General features: G+C 44.3%; 1 protein-coding gene across 1 annotated transcript in view; it reads right to left on the reverse strand.

Moving 5' to 3' along the window:
• The window catches only part of TP53BP2 (tumor protein p53 binding protein 2), a 53,094-nt gene extending 40,920 nt beyond the window's left edge, over positions 1–12,174 (reverse strand). The window contains exon 1 of the mRNA XM_042051446.1: positions 11,959–12,174. Coding sequence (XP_041907380.1) covers positions 11,959–11,985 — 27 coding nt within the window. The 5' untranslated portion in view covers positions 11,986–12,174. The remainder of the gene's footprint in view (positions 1–11,958) is intronic.
• Between the last annotated feature and the right edge of the window lie 11,024 nt (positions 12,175–23,198).

Consider the following 23,198-nt stretch of genomic DNA (forward strand, 5'->3'; position numbering starts at 1 on the left):
AAGCTTCTGGCAGTTTCTTACAGAAGCTACCTGTATAGCACCCTCCCCCTGCCCAAAACCTGGCCAAACAAACCCAATACAAGAATAAAAACCAAACAAACCAGCCTGTAAGATATATAAAATACATTGCTTTCAGTAACATGTAGGAAACCACCGCCTTTTACTGAGCACCCACATTTGCCAACACATCATCTATAGCTCGTTCTGCTCAGACCTGAATCCACACTTGGATTTGCATCAATGTAGTTAAACAACTGCAGAAATTCAGAGTAAACAAACCCTGAATATATTCTTCATATTATACCACACAGCAGCATGTTCACAGATCCCTTACCACTGCCATCTGCGTAGCTCCTCTCCTACAACATATTCCCTTCCACCCCAAAATACTCTTTCCCTTTCTCCCCAGATCCTTCCTTGTGGCCCCTGCAGACTGCTTTTGCACTATTGGACACTTTACCATAAACTCCTGCAAGCTGACTGTCAGAAAAGCAAGCCTACACATGGTGTTTGGGCTTGTACTGTTGGTGTCCTACTTGCAGCTTGCTCCTCCTCCACCTGGAGCCAGCAAAGGAGAACTGGATGTTGGGAGGCTTGCCCCTTCAGGCAGACTCTGCCTCATCTTCTGCATTCAGCACCAAGTTATAAACATTTCATACACAAGGAGAACAAAATTAATGTAATTTTCAGGCAGATAAAAAAATTATACCATGTAATTCTTACAAGAGATACCTACTACGGGAAAGAGGAACAGTCCAACTCATACAACGTAATCACAGGGGGTTCCAGTTGCTCCTCCCATTCTTCAGTGTCACGACACAGGCTGTTCCTAATGAGCCTAAAGCCAAGGCAACATCCGAGCATAACGAGTGGGGTTATGAACTCAAGCTTAAGCCTGAATCATCTCAGTTTTCTGTACTTGCGTCAAACCCAGAGGAAGTCCTTGTACAAGAAAAAAAAAGTAGTAATAACTACATAAAGGAAAATAAAAAAGAAAGTAAGCTGCTCTTGCTGCTTTAGAGCTTTACATCCCTCCCACTGGGAACATGGTTCTCTCAGCCTCATACACGGCCAGAGGCCAAACAAGGGCCACATTAAGTGTTCCCTGTTGGGACTTGAGAGAATTACACATCTCAAGATAGTCCCTTAAAATGCAGGTACTTTCTCACAATGAAAAGAAAACCCAGAATTTTTCCTGGTAATAGAAAAAGATTTTGTACAACACAAGACTCATTCTGGAGAAAAGCAAAAATAGATGTGCATCAGGGATGAAAGCGTATTTAACACCACCTACACCTAAACAACACGGGCTATCACAGTATCTGGCACCTGTCCCACCCACACCACACCTCCCACTGCCTAAGACACCAATTCTTTCTGGGTTTAAAAACACTCCTTTTCTGCTTTTCCAGCCAATGCGTAATAATCTCACCAATAAAAAGACGATCGACTTTCACACCAGGAAGCAACTCCACCTCAGCCCACCAGAATACGCAAGGCAAAGCCACATTTATCATACAGCAAGTGCCTACCCATACATCAAGCACATTTATGACTTAAATTCTATTTACTGATACCAGGAGGCTGGGCTGGTGGGAGCACCCATGAGGGAGGCAGGGTATGGAAGCAGAAGAGAGGACTTTCTTTTTTTGAGTCAATGTATCTAAAACAGTTGTGGTATAACAGCAACACAAAACAAATCATGTAGCAAGTCATTAAAAAACGAAGCACAGAACACTCATTTACTCCAAACCCAGCAACTTCACAGAGCTCTGTGCCAAGCACTTTTGAAAATACATTGTATTAGTCACTCCTCTAGGAAAACAGCTGTCAAAACCTGTGTCCTACCTCCATAAAACAGATCAATGTCCAAACCAAAACACTCATGACACACACAGGTAGGTCAGAGGACACACCATTTCTGGCGTCTGAAACAATGACATGTTTAACCACACAGGTTAATTCCAGTGTGGGAAAAGTCATAGGACACACCGGGCTGTTGTGTGAGGCAGGCTGACCAGTCTGGTACCCTAAAAGACATTACTACAATGGGAGATTCAGAGGCACATTAGCACACCACAGGCTGGGTTGACATCTCCTTTGTGCTGCAATTCCAGAACGTGTTATTCAGCCATCTACCTTCAGGACAAGCAAAAACCAAACCAAACCAACCCAAACTGGGAATTTCAGACCACACAGCACAACAGCATGCCTGTTTACTGCTTTCAAAGGTCCCTCTGCCTTCCTACTTATTTGCTGTTACAAGGTAGAGGCTTCCTTATTACACCATCTAAATACCACCAGAGTAAATTCTACGTTTTTGTTAGTCCAACTTAATCCTCGCAGTGCATGAGAATACACAAAGATGGTGGAGAAATTCCCCTGCATTACCAGCTCTCAAGGGAGTGTAGAAAGAGGATAAGGTATCATCTGACTGCTCCAACTCAGCCAACCTAAATGGTGAGTTGAGGCACACCATGATCTTCCCAAATCCAGCTGTTATTTCTGATTGCACAGCCACATGGCAAATCACTTCCACCATGTAAGTCTTTTAGTTCCTTTTTGCCTTTAGTGCAGGCAGCATTTCCTACAAACCATCACTCAAATCCTTCCTAAATTCAAGGGGAAGTGACAAAAGACACGTGGCTTTGGGTGTGGATAGAAACCCAAGGAACAAGACCATCCATTTGAGCAGCATCCTACTATTAAATTAATTAGGTGTAGTGTCACACCACACCTTTGCAGAAGGGCAGCTCTTCCCAATTCACCACCAGCTCTGGGTGGGTACACACTCCTGTTGCATGGAATGACCTTCATCTGTCACATCCAGGTGACTGCCAGGACACACAGCACTGCAGGCAATCAACACAGCCACCAGCCATGCCAAAGACTGCCAGCATGAAATGCCTGGGCTTGGTGATCACACCTATTTGACAACAGCTGATATTATTATTCAAAGCCACAAAGGAGGGGTTTTGTCCTACCACTTTTGGGCTGCAAACACACAGGAAGTCATTAGTAACTAAAGCAGCACCCACTCAGTTGGCACAGAGGACACATTGAGCATTTGCAACAAAACAGATGGATCTCTTTTGTTACTTTGCAGGTTAAAAGGGATCAATGGGGCTAGTCCAACACTCGAAGTGATGGATGGCCAGATGTTCTTAGCTGACCACACCGTATTAATGGAATGTGTAAAACTACAGCAGAACTGGGAAGGAGAAATCCTGCCCCTTCAGTCAGCCCATTAGCCCAAGCACCCAGCTTGATCCAACCTTTGCTCCTGTGATGTGGAGCTCTACACACTTTAACTTGTATCACAAACATTCAGGCATTCTACCAGACGCTGCAGAAGGCTGGCAGATTGTAGAGCTGATCACTGTCTGACAGGTTTTTTTTAAGTGCTGCTCACTCCCACTGCTCGTTCCAGGCAATACCAGGCTCTCTGCAGACACACCAGCTGAGAAGTGAGAGGAGAACAGTTGAGCAGGGCAAGGCAGCAGAGCTTGCTGAGTGACTTTTGGCTTTACAAGTTGTCACCAAAGTCATGACAGTGAACAACAGTGTTGTACAGAATGGTGGTTGCTTAGGTGATGTCACACCTATTTTAAATGAATTAAACAGAGCAGAGTTTAAACAAATAACATGCGTATTATGCCAGGTTCCTCTTGCTTCAAGAGCTTCAGAAGTTGTCCCTTTTAGCTTGGTACTACTTGGCTGCTCATTCAGCTTCCCTGGAGGTAGAAAACTACTTCTCTTAGCCAACGCTGCTAAATACTATTTGCAAGAGAAGTACCCTAAATAACAATGGTTTTGTGCAACACTGGTAAATCACTGCAGAAGGGCCTCGTGGGCAAGACCTACAGGCAACAGCAGAGGCACAACAGTGCAGAGGCAAGAAGCACAGAGTGCTGTTTCCATGGCTTCCCTGCACTAACCCTTCCTTGTGGTAGAAGGTGTTCTCAAAAGGCTGGAAGATGCAGCGTGGCTGTCGCTGATAAAGAGGCGCCATGGCAGCATGACAGGACAGCAACGCTCGTCAGGAACCTGGCTTGGACATGACCCATGGCAGAGTCCCTTTGCCACCTTTGGTACTTCACAGGAGAGCTTCCCCACATTCTCCAGGCACGTCTGGTTCACTTTGCCTGGTCCCTTGCACTCTGCCTTTCACGACTCAGTGACAGCTCGCTCCCTCCCTCTGTGACAGCCAGAAATCAGTCATTGCCTGCTACATCAGCTTCTCCTGAACACTTGATTTTGTTGGGAGACACAGTTGTACTACAGCTGAGACCAGAGAAGCTCTAATAGGTTTTAGGAACACAATCCTTTAGATGGCAAGAAAGGGTTTCACTTGGTTGGAGAAGCCAAGCAGGAGCTAATAATAATCACTTCTCTGCATGGTTCAGATACTGATCTGAGTAAGATTCTGCATTCAAGGCAGCAAATACATATGATGGAGAGCAGAGTAAAAACAGTCTTTGCACACTCTTAAAAAAGAGGAAAAAGTGCCCTAGACAAAACACCACCCTCAGGCAACAGGGAAATCAGCAAGTTATAACTGCACAGGTGTGACAGAAACAGCTGAGTGAGAGACCCAGCTACAGGGAGTAAAAGCCCTCCTGTAGACTCACATGATTTGCCAGCCCAGCCAATTTGCACAACTTCAGTTTTGTCCAGCAGAACTAAGGAATAGGAAGGTGAGATCCCTGTGTCTTGCTGAAGAGGCTTGTGGCTACTGAAACTCAAGAAGGGGATAGTCACTTTGTAGAAAGTCAAGCCTCCATACCTTGAGAAGGCAAGAAAGATGCTCTACAGCAGGGCTTATGTGTAGTCTTCCAGCTCCTTGCTCACATTTACAGGCTGCTGCTACACTGGAGTTACTGTGGTTTGGCACAGAACAGAGCTCAAATGGGGTAAAAATTACAGCATTAAAAAATAACCCACTGAAGAAGATTAAAAAAATGATTTTACTCTTTTAAATGACAGAAGGAAAATTAAGGTAAGAAAAATACCCAATTCCAGAGACTCTCCCTTAGCTTTCAATTCAAAGAAACAATGGGATTTAACACCCTAATGAAATAGAGGAAAACTAGTAATCTAAGATTAGATCTAAATTACTCCTTAAGCAGTTAGGTTTCACAAAATAGAAGTACCAAATGACAAGGAAAATCTCCTTACTTATTCAACAAAAAAATCCAAAACAAACCCCATGTCCTGGGTTGCAGTGTATTCTATTACCATCCTCAGGAGCCGTTGAAACCAGGTGGGGCAGTGTTTCCTTGCCTCCTCCCCCCAGACTATCTTTCTGTTAATTGCCCATCATTGTCCTGCCACCTGACTCAGAGATAACTCCCTCCGGACTATTCTCCTGTTAATGAGCCTAATCAACACTTGGCCTCATGACTCGTTACCCCATTGTGAGATGCTCCGCCCAGAGGGAGGAACCAAGCATCCCATCGTGGATATAATCTGAGGCTGAACACCAGAGACACCGGCTTCCCACTGGATTTCCAGAGGACAGGAGCTACACAGCCACCATTGGACTTCCTGAGGAAGAGCAGACTGTTTTACTACAGGATCACCGCTTCAGAGGACTGCAGCCACCATTCTACCAGACTGCTACCACCGCCCTGCCTAACAGGGTGTCAGGTTGTACCTTGACTCTGTCAGTTTGACAGTGTTTTCTTTTACCTTTTTTTTCCCCTTTTCTTTAATTTCCATTAAATTGTTATTCTGACTTAGTGCCTCCCACTGGTTTGTTTTCAAACTAGTACACCCCACATGCTGCTTCTTAGCCAAGATGCACCAAAACAGTGAAATAAGAATATTTATTTTATATATTTGTAAAGGATTTGTGGAGAAGCATCTCTTTTGGGGCCTATTCTCAAGCATGGAACACAATGAATTACCACCAAAGTTCTCTCCCCCTTTGTGATTAAACCTACAAATCATTTAAATACTGATATTGGATATGACAGACCCGTATTCCAGCTGCACCACAATGTAGCAGTTGGTTTGACTCTACAGGTCCCCCACATCCGGGCTGAACTCTCTGCATGATCTCCAACAAATGGCTTGACCTTCCTGCAGCTTCTGCTCACTTTATTCAGTGTTATGATCCATAGCAGTTTGCACTTTACTGATCAAATGTTTGATACGGAATAACTCAAAATAATAATGGCAGAACCTTTAAAGTCATCTCCCTGTCAATTGCGTGGGAATATGTTCATGTTTTAACATGTGCTTGGGTATTCTAACCAGATACACTGCAGATAAAGTCTTTTAAGAATAAATTTTATTATCAAGAGAACCACATAGAATGAGTGATAGCTGCAGCAGAAGCTTGATTTTAAAGTGTCTAAGCTTTACTTTGCAGAAGGATGAAATAAAGATATGAACAGGATTTTAAAAAACCCAAACCCCCCAACTAAAACACAAAGTCTTCCCCTAATCTTCTTTTTAAAACAAACCCCAGTAAAAGGTAGGGCACTGCACACAGCCATCTACCAAAGCTTTGTATCATATTAAGACCTGGGAGCATCACAGCAGCACAGGAGAAACCGGTACAGAAACTACATTACCAGCCCAGTAAAATAATTCTTGCTATTAATGCCACAGAAACAAAAACCAAAGAGTTCATCTTTAGACACCACTGGGTTCAACATCCATATAAACACCATCCCTATGGTGAAATCCCCAATGAGGACACAGGCATGACTAACTCTGAACAGCAGCAGCACGATCCTGAATATTAATAATTAACTAAACGCAAACAGCAAAAGCAGAAGCCAAGTTTGTGCCCTTTAACACGTCAGTCACAGTTGCTGTTCTGTCCCAAACTCACTCACTGTTCCCTCTCCATGAACATTTATCCCAAACTACAGTAAGTTACCTAACACTGTTTTAAACAACACTTCAGATCTTTCATGTTCCACAGAAGAGTCTGAAACCTCTAAACCAGTTAAGCAGTAGTGACTAAGATAATTAAGTACGCTTCACATGATGTCCAGGACTTCTGGTGACCTTTACTCACAAGCATCATCCGACTGTTTGGGAACTGAAGATCAAAAAGACTCTGCCTGACTAACAAGTGACTAAGCTGAGAGAAACCAGGCCTCGAGATAATAAAACTGAGAGCAAAGAGAAGTTTTATCTGCTCGTTACCTCCTGAATAGGAGCATCCTCCAGTTTCCAGAGCCCTGAGTAAGTTTTTACATTTCACAAGACCATGAAAGCGCAGATTAAAAGGATCTGGGTGTTCCTTTGTTATCAGCAGGCACATGCACAATGAAGAAGTTCTCCTTCAGCTGTGCCACCAAGCTATAGGAATTAGCTTGAGCCAGTCTTCTCAGGGTTACCCGACTCCTTCTCCAGGGAGGCTGTATGGCAGCGAGGCACAGCGCCGCATGTAATTAAACAAGCTCCATAACACACACAGTGGGAGAGAAAGGAGAGTCCCCAAGGCAGGCTGCTAACAAGGACAGAGGCTAGACAAACGGAGCACTTTCAAGACTGTTTCTTCATCAGTAATTCAAAAGGAATGCTAGGAACACTGCCATCCCGCTAGTTTATTCTGTGGAAATAACCTTTATACCTGCCTCTTTTAAAGTCCAACTGACTTGCACGTAAATTAATCCCACAAAGCAGATCTGCTCACCAAAAAAGCAGACATCCCATCTGACAACACTAGGAAGGAGAAAACAAAACAAAATTCCATGAATTATCCATCCATCCCAAACTTCATGACTGCATATTAGCCCTCAAAGCTGTAAATTCAAGAGCCCCATGAGGCACTCAGACCCTGAACTGTTCAATAGATTAGAAGAGGCATAATTAGCTATTCCCATGGTCTCCACAGCTTGATCTGTTATGAATTCGTAGTATTGCCCTTCCCCCATTTCTGATATAAGCCACACAAAGAAACAAAGATATTTAACATAGTGCTGTGTAACATAACACACATTGCAGGTAGAGTGCTCTGGTATTAAAAAAGACATATGAGACATTAAATGCATTTAAAACTATTCCTGGAACAATTATTCACTGGACAGAAAAAAAGTAAAAAAAGATCTTGTTAAAACAACATGAAGCGAAGGGAGGGGAAAAAGAAAAAGAGCACTCTGGGAACCTCAAGGCAGTGTTTTCTATTGTGCATAACGACAGGTCAGAGTCTGTAAGAGAAGTGCAAGAGGTTTGAGAAGTTTAGAGATCAGAAAGCACAGCAAAACAATCACCTAAGCTTTATTTAGCATTTTAGATGGAATACTTAAACACTGAGTACCACATTAAAGTGCTTGAATGTAATATTAAAACTTTTAAATTATTAACCTTAAGTGGATATTCAGTTAAAAGAACACTTAATAAACTAAATCCTCCAATCAGATGAAGATAAGCAGTATATTGTTTGAAGAGCTCATAGTCTGAAACCCCATTCATGCACTGAAATCCACAAAAAGGGACATGGAAAACTCTGTTAATGACTGATAAACCTGATCAGAGCTTAAAAAATTAAAAGACCACAGGAAACAAGGCTGAGATCCTACAGTTCACTTACTGCTCTCAAACTCTGCTGGGGGTCAGTTTGTTTATAAACTTACAGCTGCTCATCTTACAAAGTGCAAGAGATTCATTTCTGCTAAAAGTTCTTCAGTTGAACAACAAGAAAAGTGTTTCCTAAGAAAATTCCCAAAGGCAGGCTACTACTAGACTATTTCAGTGAATCAGAATCTGTATGGCAGCTCCAATCACTGCCTAATGGAACAAGCAAAACAGCTTTTAATGTAGGCGGTTTTTTTAAGATAAAAAATACACATATCCACAAACTAGTGAGCATTCTGCAATGAAAATATGTACTTTAAGTGCTTACTGGATGTGGCAACTCCAAGAGCTCACCTGGGACAAGATGTTAGACTTTAGAAGGAAAGCACTACACCTTGTGGTATCAAAGTTGCAGGGCTACTTGAAAGCTTAACTTGATTAGAAAAGAACACATGGTTATTAAGAACTTCAGTGTCAGACATTTCAGTAATTTCTGATGATAGAAAGCAAAACTTATTAAGGAATTAAAGTGCTCTCCAGTTTGCCAAGTTACTCCCTAACAATAAAGCTGTGTGTCTGGATCCATCCTGATTTCAGGAGATCCCCAGTAACCACTGCACATAATTCAAACTGAAAAATTAATCCTTATCGAGATCAAGGGGGTTTGATCTAAAAAGTTTCTGAGTATTAAAGCGGAGCTCAATCTACCACATCCCACTCTCTGACAGGAAAAAACCCCAAACATTTATCCAGCATGCATAATGATCCTAATTATTTCTCAATACATGCTCCTTTTAGGGTAATAATGTGAAATAAAAGGAGAGATACCAATCATGCTGTGGAAAGATATGCTATTTTAGAAAGTGTTTCCAGCTCCTTTTCACTGCTTAACATTACCAGTCACACTCCCACAAGCCTTCACAGATGAAAGGTGAGACAACCTCACACAGCTTGCCAGCATTAACCCTGTTATTACCTTCATCAGTACAGCTACACACAAATTACTTCTTAGTACACCCTCGTGCAGACTCTCAATCACATTGCCCTGACATATGGTTACAGCAGCAGTTTAGCTCCTATCTGTCATTACCACAAGGAAAACATTCCCATTTCAGGGTAGTCTCCCAAGAGCACAAGTAGTTATGCTGCTACAGCAATTTCCCAGCTTTTTCCCTGGCAGCTGCTCAGAGGTGAATTCCTGGCTGGGCTCACGTTGCTTGTATTTCCCACCTGGGGAACAAACTGTTGTTTAAACCTTTGCCCACGCTCTCTCTTCTGGAGCACAGGAGATAGACCTGAAGCTGAGAGTTAAAAATTATATACAGATGGGGAAAAGAAAGAGACATCTTAAACTTTAAGAAACAAAACATTTTGTAGAGAGTTTAGGGCCAGCCTACTACTTCTCATTAAAACAACGCAGAAAAAGATACTGAAGTCTATGAACACTTCATTACTGAATAAATAAAAGAGTCCTCACATCCTGCTCCCTCTTTCTCAAACCCTCCTTCTCTGCCCACCTCAAACCTCTAATTTTTTTCTGGAAAGAGAATAAGATTTTTTTTTTTATTATTAACTAAAAGACAATAAGGAAATCTGGAGAAAAGCTTTTTACGCTGAATTAAAAGTTTTAATACTCATAATATTTACATTTTTATTACCTTAAGCCACCTTCAACCCTCACGAATCTTTCATTATTTGCAGCAAACACAATGTGAAAAGGCTGTATTCATCCCTTTATTTACGTGTTAAAAACAAGAATCACTAATGAGTTGAGTCATCAGCCAAAGAGAAGTCTGAGCCACCGGGGCAATGCATACTCTGGAACTTGTCACCTGCAAATGCTGATGGGATAAGACTGCGCCTGTTTGTTTTCTCCTTTATTTGAACTCAGTGACAAGGAACTCACCAGCAACAGCATCTCCTGGAGATTTCACTGATACATGAGGGCGCTTACCTAGATCAGTTTTGACATGGATTGAATTAACACCTTATTATATTTACTGCTTGTTTTTCTAAGTTTTTATAGGCAGACAACACCACTGTTGCATAACACACTGGCTGTTTAATCTATTTGGACTCATATTCTTTCTGTTCCTCCCTCATTAGCTACAGCAACCATCACCCAGCCTTCTCCAGTGTTCTCCGAGATCAAATTATCGCTCATTATTTCCTCCTAATTGCAGCGGAAGAACCTCACACCTATAGCAAAATGAGCTTCCCTAATACATCCACATCCTTCCAGTATGGATTCCCAGTTTCACCTTTCAGTACAGTTCTTGCTTCAGTCAGTTCCTCGAAGAGTTAAACTGGAAATAATCTTTAATACAAGAGTGCTGTTGTGAGAACCACCTATGCGTGCAAAGCTACTCGGTAAGACAGGCCACATCGCCCGGGGGAGGATGGCAGAGAGACACTTTAAAGCACCTTCGACTCGGACTAAATAGGTATTAAGCCTGTCGGGATTTTCTGTACATACTCCAGTCTCTCAGAACAACAGAATATGGACTTCACGGGGCATCCCTGCTGGTAAACCCAGGTATTTAGTGGCAGGTGTACTTTCAAAGGAAAGTATTTTACGTCACCACTTCCACAAATACTGTGCTGGAAAACTAAGGAAAAGCTGCTGGGCTTTGCTTTCATCCAACCTGAGCTGACAAAAACGGTGTAATTTTTAAATTCACGTTAAAACTCCTTAGAGGAGGTGGTGCTCCGCGTGCCTTTTGAAAGCGTTAGAACAGAGACACCTCCGAGAGCCGGGCAGGTTTAGCACACACCGCCGCCAGCAGCTCCCGAAACTCTCCCGTCCAAGGTCGGGAATACCTGCCCCGAGAGCTCCTAAGCACTCTGACCCGTAAACAACATGGACACCATCTTCCTCTGGGAGCCCGGGCGCTCCAAAACAAAGCCACCCCCATCCCCCAGAAGCAGCACGGCTCAAACCAACTTTAAGAACTTCGCACCATTAAAAAAAAAAAAAAAAAAAAAAAAAAAAAAAAAAAAAAAAACCTAAGCAGAAGAAAGCAGGATCTAGACGAAGTGCCCGTTTAGCCCGCGGGAGCGGGGCGAGCAGCCCTGGCGGGGAAGCCTTATCCCCCGGCAGAGAAGGAAAAGCCCCGGGCGATGCGGGCCCCCCTCCACCCCGCGCTGCTGCCGGGGCCCCGCGGCCCCCCCGGCCCTGGCTCGGCTCCAGCGGGCCCGTCTAACAAGTTGATTCCGGCGTGAAAGAGGAAGAAAAGGAAAACCTGAGAGGGGGAGGGGAAGCCCCTGCGCGGCCGCGGAGACCAGGCTGAGTGGGGGAAGGCGGGCAGGGAATGCCGGAGGGAAGGAGGGTCGCCTCCCGCCCCCCTCCACGTCCGCAGGATCTATTTTCCCTCCCGCTGCCCCGCTCCAACTTTCCGCTCGCCGCCGCCCGGGACTCACCGGCATCATCTTGGAGCCGAACCGCATGGGGACGGCCGGTGCCGGCCCCACCGCCCGGAGCGGGGAGCGGCGGCCCGGGGGGCGGAGGGGCTGCGCTGCCGCCGGGACGACCTGTTGCGGTGTTGCGGGAAGCGCTCGGCTCGGCCTCACCGCCCGCCCTCCGCTTTGTTCCCACCAGCAACCACTCTCCCACCACCACCGCCGCCTCCACCCCCGGCTCCGCTCCGAAACTAACCCCGGCCCGGCGAGGAGGAGCCGCCGCGCCCCGCCCGCCGCCCACCCCCGGGAGGGGCCGGCCCGCCTCCTGCCCCCGCCGCGAGTGCCGGCCCAGAGATCCACGAGCGCGGTCGGACCTCCCGGGGCTCGGCACTCAGCTGGGGCTGTGAAAATAGGAGATCCGTGGGAGTCCCCTCGGGTCACCTCCTCCTGCACACCGCTCCGAAACGCGCTGGTTTCGGGGCCCCACAGAGGGCAGGGGCACACGTAGCCCGGTCTTCCCTGGAGCGGCAGCGGGAAAGCGCGGGTGGGAAGCCGCTGGCCAAGGTCAGCCTTCAACAGCAGAGCCTCCCCTGGCCTGAGCTGCGAGCCCCTGCGGTCCCCACTGCCTCAGACGGACCGTCCTACAGATCCCTTTTAGCTCCTCGTGTCCGCAGTCAATGGAGCATCCCTGCCCAAGGCACGCTTTATTTTTTTGTTATTTTTGGTTGGACCTGAGGGGTCGATCAAGTCAGACCTCATTGAGATGACAAAGTCTTAGTTGGGCTGTCCAGAATACATCCCCAGAAATCTTTTGCACCCACTTAAGTGATGAAGGGGAATAGTTCTGCCTTCCTTGGACCAGTGTGCAAGACACCCATTTCAAACCCAGTCACTTTGCTAGCAGCACTTCAAAAGCTCACGCAAGGCTTGGAAGAAAAGTATATTTAATCAGCACCGTTACGGGGCTCTCTCGGCAGGAAAACCAGCTCCATCTGCTTTTCCTACTCGTATTAGAATCTTCGCAGTAATTAGGCAGGATAAAAGCGGAGAGGATTAAAAGTTCCCAGATGAAGGAAAAGCAAAACACGAACCTAATTTGCATACAAACATATCTTTTTCTAAAGCAATAAAGAAACTTTGAGAGCATTAGAACATTGATAACGCCCCGCCCGCCCCCCCTCCCCGCTGGATCTCCTAGGCGGCAAGCAAGCACTGTTAAACACAGTATTGATGAGGCGCGGGGGACGGGGATAAAACCCTCGGGCCGCGTCCCCCAGTACGTGTTTGTCCCGATCCCGGGGCCGCTCCCGCATCCCTCCCCCCAACCCCGCTCTCCGCGCTCCTCCCCCCGCTCCACGGCCGGCCAATGAGGAGGCGCCGCCGGTGACATGACGTCACCTCCCCCGGCGCCCATTGGGCACCTCGCGAACACAGAGCGATGTCTCCCGGCAACGCCGTGACGTCACGGTCCCGCCCCGTAAGCCCTGGCGGCCCGGCCGCGTCCCTGGCAGTGGCTCCCCGTTGTCCCGGCGGGAAAGGCGCGCCTCCAGCGGGGCCGCTGCCTTGTCCCCACGCTGTTGTTTGACTGAAGGACGGGAAACGCGCCGCCCGAACTGCGAGCAAAGCGCCACGCCGCTGCGCCCGCCACGCCGCTCCGACCCCCCGCGGTTATCCCACCGGCAGAGTGGATCTGTGAATTCCAGCTCTTTCCCGATTTGCGCCCGTTCCGATTCGCTTCTCCACTGCCCGCATGCATGGGTAAAACTACGCACAGAAGGTTTATAAAGCCAGTTTTCATTTGGTAGTTTTTTTAAAACTCAAACTTTGGATTTATCTTACAGGATAAAAATGTTTCAGGTCAAAGCAGGTGGCGATGGAGAACCAAAATTCTTAGAATCGTAGAGTAATAGAATCACTGAGTTTGGAAAAGCCCTCTAAGATCCTTGAGTTCAATCATAAACCCAAGACTGCCACGTCTGCCACTAAACCATGTTCCTAAGCACCACATCTCCATGTCTCTGACCACTTCTGGGGAGGGTGACTCCCTCACTTCCCTGGGCAGCCTGTTCCAATGCTTGACCACCCTTTGAATGAAGACATTTTTCCTAATATCCAATCTAAACCTCTCCTGGTGCAACTTGAGGCCATTTCCTCTTGCCCTATCACTTGTTACTTGGGAGAAAAGACCGACTCCCACCTGGCTGCAACCTCCTTTCAGGCAGTTGTAGAGCACAAGTAAGGTCCCTCTGATAATCCTTTTCTCCAAGCTAAACAACCCTCAGTTGCACCTCAGAAGCCTTGGTGCTCCAGACCCTTCACCAGCTTTGTTGTCCCTCTTTGAACACACTCCAGCCAACGATTCTGCAAATCCCTGCTGAATTTTTAGAAGCATCTAGCTGGTAAGGGACAACATCAGGAGAATGATCTTTTAATGTACACCCTAAATACAGACACAAATGATTTCTAATAATAATTAGAATGTTAAAATAACAATTTTAAGCCTGTAAAATAAACCTGGAAATGGTTAGGTAAAAATCAAGTAGAAAAGATGTTTCAGATGCAGTGTATGTGCAAGGTAGCCACATTTTGCTAGCACATGCCTCTTGCAGGCCAAACCACAGAAGTCTCTTTTGGCTCAAGTTCTAACTTTGACATCTTCCACACAAAACTACAACCCCATCCCTGCTAAGGAAATGAAGCTCCAAGGGGTGCACCTATTTATTTCCAGTTCTGTGCAGGCTCTGTGACTCATACACTGCAGTGAAGGCTCTCAGTGCCATCTGGTCTTGCACTTTAGATCCCAGCTCCTGTCCAGCAGAGGGGACATTGCTGGCCAGGTTTGCAGGTAAAGTGGGGCCAAAACCACTTGTACCCGTGCCTATCTCAGCAGCACTGCTCACCCTCCCTATGGCACTCACATTCCTGCTTCTCACAGCAACTCAGACATGATTTCACTAGATAAGCATGGCATGAATTTCTCACAACGGGTTATTAATTACAGGAAAGACTTTTTGGTTTATGAGCAGAGAGCTGATGGTTCCCCCACCGAGGGCAGAAATATGTGAGGGTTTCTGACCACAGGTTCAATCTCCAGAGCATCAACAGTTGGAGATAACTGAGTCATGCACAGGAGCATTGGCAAGGGGCAGCAGTTCCCAGTCCTGCATACACAGAGCTATCAGAAAAAGGAAGAGGAGATCCACAGGATCTGGAGCCAATGGCACGGACAGCTGAAGCTCTGCACCTCTTCCCTGGTTCCCACTACTTTTGGCGGCCTAAACAGAGCATGCTGCACTTGACTAAGGCCACATGCAGTCCCCTAGAAGTAATCACAGCAAGGGTTATGGGGAAGTTGATACTCATGGAATGGCTTGAAAAGTATCCAAGAAAAGGAAAAAAATTCCACCAAACCACTAAATAAAAATGTAGTGGAACCATTCTTCTTTCCACAGGACATCTACTTGATCTGAACCAAAGAAACCTGCAGCAGCAGAAAGACATTACAGACAGTATTGGTAATGATAATCAGTAGAAATAAATAGCATCATCTTCTCTTGTCATTAGTCTTTCCAAACAATGGGATGTGTAGGAGGGGGCTGGAAAAAACACTGCTGTACTTCATGCTCTCAGCACACTACTTAGAACTCAAACATTCCACGTAATTCCTTCAGTGCTGTATCTAAGTAATTTTAACAGTAACTTCACATCCTCTGCTCTACCAGACTGCCTAAAAGTGCTTCCAGACCAGTCAAGTCCCTTTTTACAGTCCTTTTACAGACAAAATGATCAGGTAACATTTCTTTTGCAATAACTCGTAAGAATTTAAAGGGAAAAAAAAAAAAAGCTGTACCTGTCGGTTGTTTTTAATAAACCCTTTAATTCTTCAGAAAAAAGCTGAATATGATTCTTAAACTGCTTCTAAGACAGTAATTTCGGAGAGTGTCAGAAATCAAGAGAGCAGCATCAAGAGAAGAGGTACCGAAGGGCTGGGTTAGATTTGCTGTCCACTGCCACCTACTGTTAAAAATCCACCAAATCAGACTTGTGAGCTCTAATTCCCGAAGGATATAATTTAAGAGCCCAGAAAGAAGGGAAAGCTTTGGAATTGAGATTGCTGTGGAGAAAAGAAAAAAAGAATTAAAAAGGAACATGCTAAGAGAATTGCTCACCTAAACTCATCGGGCTGTGGCACAGCAGCTTCACAAGTTTGGATTTTTTCCAGCAATGTTGAAACTCTGGCACCTAACTTATACAGCTACTCTCCGGCTCAAGATAAGGCTTTTCCAGGCAGTGATTCAAAGCAAAGACCTCGATTAGTCCATGTTGTCAAACTTCCTCACAAAGAGAAAAAGCAGCTAAAGAAAAAAACCCTGATGGTTTAACACTTTCAGCACCTTCACACAGTTCTGCTAATCCACCAGCTGCCCTCTTGTTGTTAGATTCATTTCCACTATTTAATGCTGCATTCCTACTATTTAATTTGTTTTCAAAACATGAGATAACAGACCTTACAGCAGAAACAGTTTTGGGGAAAACATGCAGCAGTGACTGAGACTATCATCTCCCAGCTGGAAAATAAAGTTCCCTAGTTCATAGAACCATAGAACAATTAAGGTTGGCAAAGACCTCTAAGGTCATCAAGTCCAATCGTTAACCCAATATTGCCAGGTCCTTCACTAAACCATGTCCCTAAGGACCACAACGATACATTTTTTGAACACTTCTGGGGCAGTGATTCCATCACTTTCCTGGGCAGCCTGTTCCAGTGCTTGACCAAGTTCCAAAGTCTGCAGGTAAGATTTATGAAATCTTTTAAGAAATTTGCTAACAACATCAGCTAGAACATCTCATGTTATTCCAGTAGCTGCTTCCAAAGCAAAAGCCTTTGGTCTATGCCACATTCAAAGCAGTACATCAAGAAACATTTAGCAAGAGTAAATTTTAAATTAAGACACAGTGGCTTGCCACAACTTCCGTCAGCCCAGTTCTCTAAGGTTTTCCTGGACATTTCCTGGACATTGAGGAGCAATTCAGTAGGCATACCTTCCTCCTGGAATAAGCCATTTCCCTCTAAACTTGTGTCTGGCAGCTGAAATGAGCCTCTTCAGCTGCAATCCCTTTAAGGAGTTCATCACATCCGTGCATGCTTAATGTAGAACATCATCAGGCCCCTACTTGGATGGGGTGTGTTTTGTGGTCACACCAAGTCCATTTTGGTTGTGACATACTTCCTCATTCACATGCAGATCACATCGATTTAAAATCTAAACAAATAACTGTATCCTGTCACATTCCTGTGCCACAGCGGAAACAAAATCTACACTTTCCCAACACAAGGAACAGCTCAGCTCCTCAAGCAGAGGCAAGAGAGCCAGTGCCTTGCTTTGTGATAGCACTTACTACTACAATAATTAAATATAAACTTTAATGATCACTGTATGTAGAAGCTAGTCATGTATATAAGCAACTACATGAGACAACAGAGATTCAGACTCTGTAACTTTAAAGTTCAAAATTATTTCTTGCTTAACTTGCACCCTCTCTGCAAACTAATCCCATTATCTAAATTGTGACAGTCCCACACGCACTCACTGCACAAAGTACATATTCAATCATGTTACTCAGAAAACTAGTAATTGTACAGAACCAGCAACACTCAGAAAACACTTCTGAAATTTGCATCAATTTTGCTGCAAGCTATTCAGCTCTTAAGCTGATCGTTTAAATACAGTTTCAGAGGATGATTCTCTAAAAATAGAAAGTGTCATTAATATCACAAGCATCACTCACTTTAAACAGAAGTCTTCAATTTATTCCAGATCAACCAGGAATTATTTAACTTCAGTAAACTAAAGCTCCTCCAACTTCTCAAGTTACTTGCTGGAAGAAAATTCTAATTTCCTCACTCAAAATTCTTTCCTATGTAATTTAAATTCACTGTGGGGTTTTTTTTCCTCACAGGTAATTTAACAACCAGCCAGCTAAAGCAAGTCTGCACCATGTCTTAAAAAGAGGAGAAATAAACTTCCTCTTCCATTAGTCCCCAGCATCTTTCAACAAAATGTAGGCTGGCACAAATTAGTGTTTTGTATGCACCACACACAGCTGCCATTCTTCTCAATAACTAAATTATATTCACTACGCTCACTCTGGACCCCTGTCAATTTATCTGGGCACGGATCCTGACAGAAGACCCTCTGTAACAAAACGTCTGTTTAGGGCAATTACAGCAATTTGGGAAAGCTGAAATCTGCCTGCAGCCACTCATCCAGCCCCATAAGGGAGCTGGCCAGTGAGGAAAAACAGGGAAGGAATTGAAAAATATGTTCATTAAATACAAATATATTCAGCTGTTGGAAACAGAAATTCTGTGATCAAAATCCCATTCTTTACCAGAAACTTTAAGACACTGATTAGCCACACAGTGAGGCTGAACCTTCATCCTAGCTGGATGTTTGGAGAATGTGGAGAGTTAAACGAACACTGCTGTTTCACTGTTGCCTCATCCCTATTGCTCAGCTGCCAAGAAGACAGACTTAGCTCATGCTAGCAGTCCCTCTGGAGTCAAGAGAGAATGAAACCAGAAGGATTTCAGAAAATACAAAATTATTGCAAGATCAGGCCCCCAACAATTTCTTTTTTTGTAAAGTGACTGCAGGACTGAGCAGACCATGTCTTTGTAAACCTCTTCTCGTTGTTAATTTACCTATTTTCTTTGCACCTTCTCACATAGAGCTGTAGTCCTGTGCCTCAGCATATCAATCTCTGCTTGAAATAACCCTGGCAGACATGGGGACATCAAAAGTATTGGTGCAGTTTGTTGTGTCTCTGATTTTTCACCAAGCTGAACTGATGAGACACAGCAGCATCACTGATGTTTTCACTGAATTATCTTTATCATAACGTTAAGATGTGGTAGTATACTTAAATTAAAGGAATTCCTTGGAATTTACATCAAAACTGAGCCCTTCCTCATGGTGAAAACTAATTCTGTGCCCTAGGGCCTGCAAACATCCTACAAGAGAATAATACAGAGAATTAGCAAAAGTCAGGTTATCCAATGAAAGCTTCTTATTTTCCTATCTAAGCTTGTTCACCAAGGTTACTTTTGAGTACAGCTGTGTGAGGATGTGTAACCTGACCAAAGCAATGTGTTATCAGTACCTGATTCTGCAGCCCTCTCTCGGGGGAGGTATTTTGACTACAAGGAAATAGAAAGGGTATTTGTCTGAACCCTTGTTCTTTTTATCCCCCAAGTACATCAGTTTACCTGATTTGTAATTAATTATTAGTAGTATGTAATTAATATATTAGGTGTCTACAAACCCCAATTTTCCTGTGGATTTGAAAATACTTTAAGTTAAATATTTTCTTGAAATTTGAAACAGAAAAACATATTTGATGAAAGCTTGACTGTGTAACACACCTGGCCTACAAAAACCACTCAAGATTAGTCTGGTCCCCACACTTAAAGTTCAAAAAAATCTATAGAGGTTGTATTTTCTTTCCTTCTGTCTTCTACTTGTTTTCCTTTTGCTTCTACCTCTCATTTCCCATGGAGCATCATATTCTTCTGTCTCTCAATATCAACATATGATTACTATCAGATACCTAATATACAGTATTACAAGTAAATTAAGGGGTAGATGTAGATTTTAGAGCCAGTTTCTCAACCAGTTTTTTATGCAACATGTAGCACTACTGGGTCCAAAACTGATTAAACTCCAAAGGATCCAGTTAAATATTTATATTGATTTAATTAAACTGGGATTACATTCATATCTGAAGCTGACTCCACACCACAATATTTACCCATTTACCTATTAAAGGATTAAAAGTTTCCACTGCAGAGGATTAATCTGTTCAAATTTACACTGCTGTCTGTGTTTATTAAGAACCCTCCCAAAGGAAATTTAAATATTACTTTTTTCTGGTTTTTAATGCCTTTCACAAAAAGGCCTTTAAGCAAGAAAGACTTTACTCTGCCTTAGTGTCCAGCAGCCTGAATGAAAATATAACTGTGTGAATAGACCAGACTTCTTTCAAATTTAGCATCTCTTTAAAAAAAATTCCTAGTATCCATAAAGTGAGCAAACTGCTGCTGTCCCCGAGAAGAAAACAAATTATGTGGGAAAGCTTTTTCTATTTTTCTATTGATTACACTAACTTAATAAAACAAATCTGTTCTCCTCCCACCCAGCTTCTGCTCTTACCCTCAGTTTTTGAGCACATTGCTCCTCTTTGCTCCAATATTCCTCATCAACATGACAGTTCCTGACCTAATTACACACTTTCCTTCACCTCCAACCCCTGCTGCTAAATTTTTTCCCCACTCCCATCTTCTCAGATGTCTGTTTGTTAGCTCCTGCTTCTCACTCTCTCTCTTTCTACCCTTTCTTTAATTTCTTCTTCTTTCTCAGATTTCATAGATACAACTTGACTTGTATTTAAGCCAGGCTCCTTCCTCTTCATCGCAGTTCTTGGCATTGCTTGCTTTCACAAAAAGCCCAACCAAAACATGCCACATAATTTCAGTAAAATTTCACAGTCCCTGCTGACCTGAACACACCACACTCCAATCAGTTGGGAGCACAATATTTAGTCCAGAGTATGGAGACATCCAAATTTCATTCCCCCAAACATAAATAAAAATATTATGAGGATTTTTGCATGAAAGGAGTGAAAAAATTCATTTCCCCTAACACCTTCTTGTGAGTCACTGAGAAGTTAAAAAAAAAAAAATCAGCCCAACTATACTTATAATTCTAACATGGTAAAATCAAAACTAAGGCTATGTCAAGATTTTAAGATTTAAGGCTATTTCAAGATGATACATGACATGTAACATGCAAATAGATTCTACATGGCTTTATTTCATCCCTTTCAGAAAATATTATCAAGTTTTCTGGCTTCACAGTATCCCAAAATAACTGAAAAGTTCATCCACTGGAGGGTCTGTAATGGGGGTTTTGTGAAAGTGCGTGAGAACTGTGTTTTTCCAAATTAATGCAAAGTGATGCATGCTCAGAAAAATGACACCAGATACACTGGGGAACAACATGAGTCAGAACCTGGAAGGCAGTAGAATTACCCTACTTACTAAAATAGACTTATTAACTACTAAGCTATGTGTATAGTTAGCATAAAATATATACTGTTCATTGTATTTATTCTGTTTGATGATATGATAAACATACAGAACGTACAGCTTATATTTATTAAACGTAGAGCTGTATCGAAAGAACTGAAATTGTTCAAATGATATGACAAAAAAAAAAAGCATTCTCAAAATAATGTGAGATCTTATATGCTTAGGTAGGATGAAAAACTCCACTTCCTTTTAAACCATCAACACACTGCCAGCCCAAACTTCACGTGCCAAGTCACAAGTTCATAAAGAATTCTCCTGAGTGTGTTTTAAACTGCTGATGGTGCATGTGAAAGGAGATCAGGTCTGAAAACCACGCACAAGAATAAAACCCTTGTTGCAAGATAGCAGCACTGATGAGTTGAGGGGAGGGAGCAAAACACTTCCAGATCCATACAAGGCACACAGTGTTCTGCTCCCAAAAAGGAAATATTAATTTCAGAGCGCATTTTTGGAGTGCCATTAGGATGACACACATAAAGCCTTACCCTTGTATTTGCCCTGTTCCCAAGCTAATTCTTTTCCAGATGCTTTTTTTTTTTTTTTTTTTTTTTTTTTTTTTGAGAAATATGTTGCAAATGAGTTTCCGAGGAGAGGAGAGAGTGAAAGAAATGGGTTAAGATAAAACTTCAAAGAGAGGAAGCATGGCTGGAAAAAAAAAAGTACAGAGGTACTGCAGGCAGCTAATTCTTTAGTCCTGTAATATTTTAAGCTGTACTACCTTGGTGCAGGTACTGCAAGAAATGGTCCCACTCTCCCAAAACATTTGATGTCTTTTTCCCATACACTTTGCTACCATCACTCCTGGCATTTGTTCAGTGATTTCTTCTGGCAAATCAGTGTTCAGCAGCACCAGTCCCCCAGTCAAGCACACACACCCAACGCTGCTGATGTGAAACAAAGCAGCAGCAGCTGAAGGCACTGAGGAGACTGGCACCATACTTTTCAAAGGCTGTGCCAACTTCTGTCAAGCTAAAATGCTTGTGAAACTGAGGTGTGTCTGTTCTCAGAGGCACCAGGGAATGTTCTAGAAACAGCCCTTGGTCCCATCCCTTTGTTGTCCCAGCAATCTGATCCAGAAACCTCCTTAATACACAGGGTAAAGGGCAAATATAGGAGCAGAGTTTGCTTTATTCTGGGTCTTCCGCCTGCTCAATTATGTCTGGTTCCAGGCAGTGGTTTTCGGGCAGCCGAGGGTTTTGCCAGCTGGCTCTGATCCCAAAGGCTGGCAGCAGACCTGCAGCCCCCCTGGCTGCTGTGGCTACTCCAGTCAGCAGAGTAGGGGCAGCTTGGACACCAAACACAAAAGGGGTGCTCGCCCATCTATAGGTGAAATACAGCAGGCTGGATTACTTTGTAATAAGGATGTAGTTGTGTCTTACTTAGGAGCTACAGGGGTATTTTCTGCGCTGTAGCTGCCTCGCTGTAATCCAGCCACATTCTCTCGGTAGGTCACTGTGCCTGTGCGGAGAGAGCACTGCTGGACTCCTGCGCGGCAGCAGCCATAGAGTTTTGGGAGGTCCTTCCCACAGAGTTTCCTCAGGAGGGGCATGGAGAGGGAGGCACTCATCCCTCCTCTCCGGCCTCCAGCTGTAGCACAAGAGGGGAAGCTCAGGTTGGGTAATAGGGACAAACTCCACACGGAGAGGGTGGGAATCCTGCATGGGAATCACAGAACTGTCAGGGTCGCAAGGGACCTCTGGAGATCACCCAGTCCAACCCCCTGCCAAGACAGGGCCACCTGGAGCAGGTGACACAGGAACGCCTCCAGGAGGGGTTTGAATGTCTCTGGAGAGGGAGACTCCAGGACCTCCCTGGGCAGCCTGTTCCAGCGCTCTGCCACCCTCAGCTTAAAAAATTCTCCCTCACGCTGGGGAACTTCTAGTGTGTTAGTCTACGGCCCTTGCTCCTTGTCTTGTCTCTGGGCACCACCGACAAGAGTCGGGCACCATCCCTCCGGCCCCCGCTCGCCAACGGCTTCCCGGGCAGCGATGGTAACCTAAGCCCTCGAGCGTCGCAGCAACACCCCAAGCTCCATTTCGCTCCGTTGCCTGAGGGAACGCCCGGGCGGGGCTGCCCGTGACGGCTGCGGAAGAGGCGTCACAGAGGGGCG

Source organism: Corvus kubaryi, unplaced genomic scaffold (genome assembly GCF_017639235.1).
Source record: "Corvus kubaryi isolate FWS band 111438036 unplaced genomic scaffold, C.kubaryi_AGA036_p1.0 76, whole genome shotgun sequence".
In the NCBI taxonomy this organism is placed as follows: Eukaryota; Metazoa; Chordata; class Aves; order Passeriformes; family Corvidae; genus Corvus; species Corvus kubaryi.